The 11,255-nt window shown below is 42.1% G+C and overlaps 1 protein-coding gene across 1 annotated transcript; it reads right to left on the reverse strand.

Moving 5' to 3' along the window:
* Window positions 1-3,360: 3,360 nt before the first annotated feature.
* On the reverse strand, window positions 3,361-8,113 carry RAN (RAN, member RAS oncogene family). The gene is made up of 7 exons (XM_082491746.1): window positions 8,028-8,113; window positions 7,078-7,120; window positions 6,095-6,179; window positions 5,876-6,001; window positions 4,646-4,833; window positions 3,900-4,070; window positions 3,361-3,797 (listed from the first exon to the last, which is right to left on the reverse strand). The coding sequence occupies exons 2-7, from the start codon at window positions 7,111-7,113 to the stop codon at window positions 3,753-3,755; spliced, it is 651 nt and encodes a 216-aa protein (XP_082347872.1). The 5' UTR covers window positions 7,114-7,120; window positions 8,028-8,113; the 3' UTR covers window positions 3,361-3,752.
* Between the last annotated feature and the right edge of the window lie 3,142 nt (window positions 8,114-11,255).

The raw sequence follows: 11,255 nt of genomic DNA on the forward strand, positions 1-11,255 counted from the left end.
CTACAATTATTCGATAACTAGATCTCTAAAGAGGCTATGGTTTGGTTTATCAGTAAGTCCCACTAAGTCTATTAAACAGGTTATCATATTAAGCCTTCCTTTCAAGCACAAAATTCTTTCGACATTATTTGTCAGGCAGCTGAGCGGGCTCTAAATCAGAGTGAGGAAAAAGTCTTTTTGTGCCCTCTTTGCTGGAAAGGCAATAGCTTGCACAAGGACAGTAACACACAAGCCAAAGAACAGTGAAGATTCAGACTCACTACAGCCGTTTCCAGTGTTATCACCGGGGTATTGTCTGAAAAAGCTATTGGCCCAGGACAGAGTCATTCACACTCTCCCAACATGAGTCCCTAGCTGAAAATGTTTCCTAATTTTGGCCACTTGCAGAGATGGTCAAAAGTGTTTCAGACGTGCAAGCAAGAACTCCTTCATGAGATGCTCATACGCCAGCTTGTGCCAGGGAAAAGAAGATTCTTCAAGGCAAACTGCAGCTCAGCACAAAAATCAACACATACACACACAAACCCAGCCTATAAATTAATGCACCCATGTGAAAACAAACTGATCAACACAGCAGATACAGCTTTTCAATTACTTTTAAGACATCACAATCAATCCTGGTTTAAAAAGGCTCAGTCAATTGTTGCCAAGACTCAGGTGAGAAAGCGACCAGTACTACCAATCCAGGTCAGAAAAACAACTGGCTTCAATCAAGTCATGGATTTCTTTCAGGAAAGTGAAGACAGAACAATTTGCCTCAGCACTGTTTTCTCCACTAGTTCAGACTAACACTAGTAGCAACGCAACAGAACCATTTCTAAAGGAAAGAGACAAATATTGTTGTACTGTAACTTGCAGGTATAAGAGGGGCAGACTTCAACCTTCATACAGATTTCCAGTTGATGCAGAGAAATATTCCCCAATGTTTATCTAAACAGGACTCTGCTGAAATCCTGAGATCAAAGGGCATCCATAGCCTTCCTAAGGCCTTCAACACCCTTCATTTAAAGTTCAGTGAGAAGTAGCAAAATGTTTCCTCTGCCAGTTTCTTGACTAATGCTCTTGCCTTACCTATTTTGAACATGGACAAGTTCTCCAACAACTCTTCCAACACAAACCTCTGGACTTGGACACTGAAAAACTTGCAGCTTTATCATGGAACTAGAAACAGTAAGTGGCCCAGCACCTCATCCTGCTTTTGAAAGTTAAAGCCGAGTATGGTTGGCAATGAGAAGTTACTAAAAATTAATCCGAAACCAGAGATCTTAGTGTGGGAACAGTGTGCAGGAGAGAACTCCTATGATTAATCTGACCATAGAGCAGTCAGGCAAGTAGAACCAAGTTATGTATTGCAACAAAGGAATTCAGTTTGATCAACTCCATACTGATAATGGTAGAGCTCTAATACAGACTGATGTGACTAATAGAGAGGTTCTTAGAATGCAAGGTTTTATTTTCCTCATTACTTGACCAAATAGGTAAAATTTTATTTTGCCTAAACCCAACTAGTGAAAAACTAACTAGTGTCATAGTTCAGAAACTTCAGCTGAGGAATCTGCACATGCATATTAAGGCTACCTGCATTATTTATAATCTACAATTAACAGGGACTAAATGTGACAAACCAAGTATAATGCTGCAACAAGCAGACATAATTCCGCTCCCAAAACATTTGGGGTTGAAGAGATTACTTTACAGGGGGACTAGTATTACTGCCTACTTCAGAGATGAGTTTTTGTGGACTTGGAAGTAACCAAAAAACAAAGCAAAGCTCGCAGCAGTTACACTAGTCTTTAAACAGCTATTTCATTTTCCATAATCTTTTCAGCTGTTTTGTAGCAATTCATACCAAAAAGCTAGTACCTGTGTACAGCAGGCGAGTTGTAAAGATGACACCATACACACACCATGGAACAACACAAATATAACCGCTGCTGCTGGTTTGTTTTTTTTTTTTTTTTTTTTTTCCTGAAGGCATATCAATTCTGCAAAACTACTGGAGTTTTCTAAATCAATCTGTGTTTTTTTAAGTAGTGCATTTTCAGAAGTGAGACAGCTTGAAGATTAAAAAAAAAAGTACCACACCTAGTAAAGCAGCAGCAGACAGTCAAGCTAGCAGTATTAACCAAGATATGCACAGGTCAATTAGTAAACACTACAGGCAAGAGCCTACAATATGACGTTAAAGCAATATGATGCAGCAAGAAGATTCAATGGAATATTAAGTGGGAGTTCATCATTTTACAAACTGTATGACACTTCTTATTTTCAGAGTTTCAGGTCCTGAATACCACAACTAAACTTTTCATTGGCTACCTACAAAAAAAAGGAAAAAGAACCACACACCCCTCCCCAAGCTCCAACTTGCAGTAACTTAAAAATGATTCAACAGTATTGCACAGTAATCATAGTCCACACTTTTTGCTATCATGTACCAAAATAGTTGAATATTCAAGTAGGAGTTACATACACAAACATGCAAGTTAAAAGGAATAAATGAAATGCTCCACTTTATTAAGAAACCAAAAATACAAAACTGAAGAGTTCAAGGCTTCATGTTCTCAAACACTACTGAAAAATGGTATCTTCGTTTTGTTTACTAGCAGTACTAATATTGACCAAGATTAATCTCTACAAGATAGTGTTAAAAGTTGACATTTTCCACCATTTGTGCTGTAATAAGCTAGAGTTTCAAATTAAGAACTTGGTGCAGTTACAGTAAAGTCTCAATATTGGTAAGTGTGGTTTTAGTTAATATGCTGTTTTGTAGCCAAGAGTTTTTTAGCTCAAACAACAGCTGTTTTCTAGTTTGTGAATTTTACGATGCTTATAGAGTTTGTTTAATCAGCTATAGCTCTACTAAATGATGTTCCATGCAAAGATACAGCTTCAGAGTCACTTAACAGACCTAGATGTCATTTGTTTCTGGCTACTAAAAATACAGAGCTCTGTGAAGGTGTATTACGCTAAAAGTAAAGAGAGTTGAGAGACTGTATCTAATGGTAGCATATGCAAGCTGAACTACACACACTTTTCTCTCAAGACACCCTGCAGAGCATAAGCATTCCCATTTATGTGGGAACGTTGATCCAGTCACTTACCAGTCAAGTGTTCGCTGCTTTAGTTTTACCTGGCAGTTAGTTCAGCTCTCCTCAGGTGCTTTAGTTATATGCTTCAGGAAATCAAGGAAAAGTTAACTGTTAGCTCTGATTTAGCAAGAGGAGCACAACATGAGAAGCAGGAGGGAAAAGGAGCGCAGAAAATGAGAAATGCAGTAGACAACCAAGTATTAGCTTCAACTGAAAAAGACACTTTGAAGAGTTTTTCCTAACAATGCATGAAAGTTCACTTGCTTAGAGATACTTGAAATACAACTTTATTATCTAAACAAAAAAGAATGAGAATGACAGAAACAAGATTTACCACTTAACACTCTGATGTGACTGCAGCAGTCTTATATTTGAAACTCAAAAGGGGAAGTAATTGCAGTCCAAAAAACAGCTAAATATGCAGGTCCAAAATATGAAGTTTTTTGTTTTGGTTTTTTTTTTTTCATTTTGTTTTGTATGGTTTTTTTTTTTTTTAAACTGCCACATTCACTCCGAAGCCCATTCATCTCTTTCAGCATCCCAAAGATTAAGCACATGTTCTGCTCAGCTAGATAATAAAGTGGCAAACACGCTGCACCACTGACATCACAGGACAGTTGCCTATAAAACTAGACTTCTGACGCTGGGCTCCAGCTTCATCCCTCACAGGTCATCATCTTCATCTGGCAGTGCAGTGGTTTGAGCAATCTGGAACAAAGAAGTTACACTTAAGAACTGTTCTGCAGTTATTTGCCCCGAGTCCAAACACTAGTTACCAGGCAATTGTTTGAGCTTTGTGCCCTATCTCACCTGTAAGTCTTGCTCATACTGTGCTGCCAGTGCTGGGTCCATAACAACTTCAGGTGGGGCAAGAGCAGGCATGGCAACAAACTCCAAGTTAGGATCCCCAATTAGCTTTCTAGCAAGCCAGAGGAAAGGCTTCTCAAAGTTGTAGTTACTCTTAGCTGAAATGTCATAATACTGAAAAAAAAGTACATATTATATATTAAAAGAGACTCACCTTTAACTGGTATTTAGGCCATACAAAGATTAACATGCACATTATCAGCTCCGCTTTTACCTTTGTATTCTTTTTGACCACATGACTTCTGTTTACATTCCAGAAGATAGTTATGATCTAAGTGTCTAGAAATATCAATTTCTGCCTGTTTGCCTGAAACTGTATAATTGAGAAGTAAGGTATGCAATCTAATCAAAGCATAACTTTCAAGAGACAATAGTGCATTTATCTTTGTCCTCTGACTTCCATCTACTTTAGTCTCACTTCTGTGTCATCTGATGACATTCTGGGCAGTAAAAGCCAAACGCACACAAGCTCTTTAAGAGCTTGTCACTGCTTCTGCTAAAGACCAGTGATGATCTTTAACATCATTGCTTCCCCCTTCCCTGAAGTTAGGTTCAGGCAGCCAACAGGACATAAAGTTGAAATATTATAGCCTGTACTGACAAAAGCAGAACACTCAATTACTACATAGAACCCAGCTGCAGTCAATAGACCAAACAATTTCGATTCCCAGAGGCTAGTGCCAACATACCTGGAGATTCTTCTTCCTGTGGAAGACAATGGATTTTGCCTTGACTTTTCTGTCCTTAATATCCACTTTGTTGCCACACAACACTATAGGGATGTTTTCACATACTCGTACCAGATCTCTGTGCCAATTAGGTACATTCTTGTAAGTAACTCTTGATGTTACATCAAACATTATGATGGCACACTGAGCTGCAAGAAAAGAATAGTCAAGTTACATCAGGAGAGCAAGCACTTGGTTGTAATACAGGAAGAGAGGAGGTACCCATAGAAACCGCACATTAGGGTTAAGCATCTGCATTAACCTTTTCCTCTCAGCTTCAGTTCCGAGATTCCACGTTCTGTTAACAAATTCCATACACGGGTCCGCAGAACTCAGCCCATGGCCACATCATCTCACAGCTTTAGTGCCCAATCTAAACACCAGATAGTTTTGTCAATGCAACTGTCCCAGTAAGTAACGTGGTGTTGCATGGTATGAGAATAAACAAGGATTACAAGTCACCTTTGATTTATACAAATATTTGACAGAAATTAGCTATACACCTATTTAACTAATACCAGCCAGCCTATTGAGGCTTTCAAGTAGGTTGAGAGCTTGTAGCCCATATCTCAGGATGCCCTTGTCCAGAACGCTTTTTCAAAGAACACAGGGGTTTAACTTGATCCTAAAACTTCTAAAGAAAAAGCAATAGTATCAAAATCTAATAATCCCCTGCAAAATTTTCAAGATACACGGGTGAGAAGTACACACAGAACACAGCTTGGCCAAGCAGAAGTTAAGGGACACTATCAGTACTTCTTTAGAAAGACAACTAGACTCTGGATGGAGATGGTACAACTTTATCATATCTAAAGTTTCGGTTTGTGTGCTCCAAGGCCTTGCCTCAGCATGGTACATTACTACAGATATAAATTTGTACTAACTGAAGAACATACTTTCACCTATTCAACACTGAATTTTATCAGCAATATCCTGTCATTTAAGGTGCACCACTACTCTTCATTAATACCAATGCCTGCAGTATACTGAAACACAATCTTAGAATATTCCTACACCAACGCAAGTTGCCTGGCAAAGGAAGTTATCACATCTACATGAAGAGTTTGAAGATCCAGAAACCAGCTCATCACTGCAAGCAGCACTGACAGCTTCCGGAATGGCCAACATAAATAGAACGCAGGATTGAACTGTAAGAGGTCCAGAATACTCCCACACATACGCACATCTTACCTTGGATGTAATAGCCATCTCGCAGGCCACCAAATTTCTCTTGGCCAGCTGTGTCCCATACATTAAATTTAATAGGGCCTCTGTTGGTATGGAACACCAGAGGATGAACTTCAACACCCAGCGTCGCTATAATAATAAGAAAAAGCAGTGCACTTAGCAAGTCAAGAATCGCAATTCTGATTGTAACGTATTAGGTCTCAAATGTTTCTTCAGACATACCTACATACTTCTTTTCAAATTCACCAGTCAAATGACGTTTTACAAATGTTGTTTTACCAGTGCCACCATCACCAACCAGGACAAGCTGTTGATAGATAAAAGCAAAAAAGTCAGAGCAGTATACTTCTAGAGACATTTATTGGTCATTTTAGTGTAAATGCTAATTATTACTACAAAGACCTTAGTCCTGTAAGATGCTGTAAACAAAAGATTGAATTCCCCATGAAGTAACCCACTGTAATAGTACCCAATTTGTTAAGCCTACCACACTAAAATTCTAATCAGACTTATCTAGTTCCTGTAGCTCAAGACTACAATGCACTACAAATATGGTTCTACTAAGCTACAAGTGACTGAATTAAGAATATTTGGTGTTTTCAACCAGAACGTGACCATATTTAGAGAAGAACTCAATTAAGCACCCAAATAGGAGAAACCCACCATGATCTTACAATGAAAAAATGAACAAAAATCCCAAACAACTGCACGACGGACAACTGGAATACTCTAGCCAAGTATTGTAAGAAACACGAGTAACAATCTTTCATGAAGCAGTCTTAAGGACTTCCGGCTATTAAAAAAACAAAAAAAAACCACCACAAAACACCAGAAAATTCTGTTTGGAAACATTAAGTTTTTTTTTCTCTAAACAATCAATACACAACAGAAAACAGACAATTCTAATTCACTCTAAGCACTTCTTGCACTGAACTTCACTTCTGAAATTTAAAAATCATTCTATAGGCATAAAATTTCTTACACTAAGCTACAGATACCATCAGACTGACACAGTGCAACAGAATCTTTTTGTACAAGTTATATGCAATACTACAGTAAAGTAACTGCACTGTTAAGGAAAGACCAGCACTGCAAAACCAAACCTACAATCCACGTTGGCACTCGAGTCGCTTGTGCTACTTTTCTACTGAAGAAAAAAAAAAAAAATAACAAAACCAAATAAAAACCCAAACCGCTCTCCTTACCTTAAACTGCACTTGGGGCTCTCCTTGGGCGGCCATGCTGGGTCTGCAGGGGAAATGGAAGCATGTGAGCTCACAACAGGAGAGCTGATTCAAGGCCCAGCCGGAAGGGGCCGGGCGCCCTTTTCGGTTCCCAAACGCCTCCCAGGGCGCGTGCTCTGCGCGCCAGTCGGCGCCACCGGCCTCCCCCCCCCCCCCCCCGCGGCTCCGCCGTTACGGCCCGCGTGGTCCCAGGCCCCCTCACGGGGCAGGAAGCGCCTGCACCTCTCCCCGCATGCGGCGGGACCGCGCACGGTAATGGCGGCGGCACCTCCCCGCCCACCCCCGAAGCCCCGCAACGGCAGGCTACTGCCGCCGCACCCCTTCGGCGGACACCGCGGCGAAGGCCGACCTCCGCATCCCTCCACAGAGTCCTCCCCAGCCCGCCCGCAGCAGGATCCCACCGCTCACGGAAACCTGCCTCCCGGTCGGGAGAGGCCGGCGCCAGTCCTCTGGGGCTCCCGAGCGGAGCCTTCCCGCTGCCGGGCCTCACCCCCCCTCCCTCCGACCCCCGCCAACGGGCCTAACGCGCTCTCCCCGCCATCAGCCACCATGACTGAGCAGCGCGCGCCGCCTCCCCTCCCCCTCGCGGGCTCAGCCCGTTGGAGGCCCCGCTCCGCTTCCCCTCCGCGAATTCACCCGCCCTTTCACCTGGGACGGCGTGGAGCGCGGCTCCGACCCGTTTGCCTCTCCCCTCCCGAGGGCTGAGGGGAGAAGGACGCCTCACGGGTCAGGTACCACAGTCGCAACGCTCGCCCGGGCCCACCCTCGCTGCAACCCAGCCCATCGCCTACCGCCGCTCCCCGGCGGGAGCTAACGGTGCCCGCCATCCCCGCCGCTCACGCTTCTCGAAGCGGCCACGCTCCCCCCCACCCGCTCCTAGAAGGCGGAGAAGGCCGCCCCAGCCCCGTTACCTTTCCCGAGGCTTCTCTTCGCGTCGCTCCCCTCAGTGACTGGGCGCTGGGAAGATGGCGGAAGCGCGGTTCAAATACCCAGAGAGCGACGCCGCGCGGCCACGGGGAGGGGGAGGGGCCGGCCGTCACGTGGTCAGCGGCGGGCGGGAGTGAGGCAGCAGGCGCGCGACTGCTCGGACCTTGTTCAGCCGCTGCCGGCGGCCACGAGCGCCGGCCCCGAGGGGGCCCGTCCTCCTCCGCCGGCCCTGAGGGGGCCCGTCCAGGTTCCGCCTGGCCTCAGGGCATCCTGTCCTCCTCCGCCGGCCTGCGTAGCCGCCGGCTGTTAGAGAGGGGACCGAGCCGCGGTTCTAAGTTGCACCGCCTGCTCTAACGGCCGAGCTTTGGTGGTGAGGGTTGAGGCAGAGCCCTGTGCCAGGCCGAGCCGCCCAGGGAACGCGGCGGTCTCCCTGTTCTGTCATTAAAATCGCATCAGAAAGTGTTTTAGTCACCTAACAATACTCCTTCTGTGGATAGAGTTTAACCATTCCGTGTAGTTACTTCGAAAACCTCTTAAACTGCCTCCAGCGAGGTTTAATACAGTCTTTAAAAGCGGCAGGAGAATTTAATTGAACAGCTTTCAGGTGAAAACACTTGTGTTCAAAAGGACTTTCCTTAAATGTACCTTATGACCATTATTTTCAGTTCTTCATACAAACTGATGTGCGTTCGCTAGAGAGTACATCAATGAAAATAAAAGTTGTTTTGGAAGCCCTGGAGTTAGAGTAGTTTGTTAAGCTCTCAAGTCCAAACTTCAGTGGAACAAAGCTGTTCAAAAATTGACTTTCAAAGAACAGAAGTGTTTTGCATAGGACTATAAATACCAAGTTCGTGGGTTCACATTGATATTTAAGGTCTCTGATTTTTTTTACTCCAGTATACTCAAACTTTTATGTCATCTGCGTACAGCACCCCATAATCTAGAATAAATACATGATTTCTTAAAATATCTCTGGATTGAATTAACATAGAAAATATTTAATGGCAGGTGATGTATACAACATATCTTATTTCTTGTTAATTTTCTACAGACATAGGGGCAATGTTCACAGAAAATTTTACAATAGTGGTTACATTCTGCTGTAATTTTTGCTTATTTGATAGCATAATGCCAATCCAAATGTTGCATAAGATTTTATTCATTGGGAAAATCACTAGCTTGTTAAATTTGCTTTCCCTTTTCTGAACGAGTTGGTTTTGTGGGTTTAGCATTTTTATTGATGGCCTCTAGGTGTCAGGAAGGCTATTTTTCAGAATATGTAACTCAAATTTGTCACAGCACAATGCTATCTTTATAAAACCCTTGTGAATTCCACCTCTATTCTTGACAAATAGGCATCCGTTTATAAATAGGAGCCCATAAAGCCACATTAGTGGAGTTTGGCAGTTTTTAAGAATATAAACACTTCCAGGAAAAAAAAAAAAAAAGCAATATGTAACTGTGTATAGAACACTCGGTGTACTTTAGAAACTTCCCAATATTGTTACAAATTTACTAGCAAACTACTTTTTTTTTCCTGCAAACAAAATGGTAATACTATCTAATACTTTATTTTGGAATAATTAAAATATACTTCTAATTTAAAAGGCCCTTTTCATAGCATTTGAAGGGCTGACAAATATTTAATTCATTGTTACGAAGATAAATTACTACGTGGAATCTATTTTTTATCACCTGTTTTATCAACATTTATAAGTAAGTGTTCAGTTCAGAGGATCCACAAAACACCTCCTCCAGATAACCCCATTCAACAAAGGCAACAAAACACTTCCGAGCACTCATCAGCAGTGTTAGATCGCTATCTAAAAGATTAGAGTCCATAAGATATCACTAGGTAACTGGCAGAATAACTACGTTTAAAAGATCTTTACATTTCCTATGTCTTGATTCGAGTCATCTGTGAAGAAACTTAGCAACTCACTGACGCAGATAAATGCACAAAGTAAAACGCACAAAAGGTAGTAGTGCTGGAGATAAACAGTCGCAGAGCTAAACAGTGTGTTTGAATATAATTGCTGTATTAGTAGGAAGCAAACTCATTTTTTAAACTGTAAACGAAGGCAACACTATATCCAGGCAAGCAGTGAAAAGGAACGTAATTGTACTTCCCAGTTAAAGCAGTGATTGCGGAAATGTCTCTGGAACATGAGCTCAGGCCGGAATGGAGGTCTGCAGGCTGCTGTTCAAGGCGACACAGGAAATTAAAAGGTTTGAAGAGGAAATTAGTCACTTTCAGCATGGATAGGTAAAATGGATCCTACAGTAGCAAAATTCAATCAACATATGTATTCAAAAGACAAACTTTATTCATTTTCTCACCAAGTAAAATATGTCTGAGTCTAGGTTTCATTAAGAGACTGCACTCCTGGAAGATAAGCATTTACTTGGCTAATGATGAAGGGCAGATGTAGATTTAATTTTTTTCAGAAAACAAAAATTCAGCAATTTACTGTCATTAACATGGCTTACATTGCTAATTCAGGACCTTTAAATTCCTGATCCAGCACTGGAATAAAATTGTTTAAATACATGAGGAAAATTATGAATTTGATTATTATGCTCAGTATCCAAAATAAACATTTTTAGAATTCACAGTTGCTGAACACGTAGTCTAGAAGATAAAGTCTATATATGAAAGAACCAAGATACTAATAATTACAGGTAATTGACTATAGTCTGAAGTAGTACTTTTTAGCACGCACTTAAGAACACACCACCACTGAGGACTTTCTGCCTCCCATAATGTGTGCATGTTCTATTTCCTAGAAACTCCCGGGCCTTTAGGACATACCTGTTATTGTACAGATTTAGGACTTTGGCAAAATTTTGTTTTTACCAGAGCCCTAAACATCACTAACAGGCAACGTGTGTTAACACGTTTTAGTTGAAGAGTTAAAGCAAGTCGATGGGGTCACCTGCGTGCAGCTTGCTTGTCATTTCCAGCCATGACGCGGGGCCGCTCCCAGCTGTTCTGGGGTCAACAGCAAACTGCAACCCATAGCTTAGTGCCATGGGAGGGCGCAGCCATGTGCCTGCGGCCTGTGATGAGCAGAAGTGTCGTTGCGCTTTCTGGACTAACCGTGAATTACACGAAGTCCGATTGCAGCCTACCCACATCACGTACCAGAGAAGAATTAAATAAAATTCAACTAAAACCTAAACATACCACAATTTGTTTTACAACTCTTTCT

This window comes from Vanellus vanellus (genome assembly GCF_965231255.1).
Source record: "Vanellus vanellus genome assembly, chromosome: 16".
NCBI lineage: Eukaryota > Metazoa > Chordata > Aves > Charadriiformes > Charadriidae > Vanellus > Vanellus vanellus.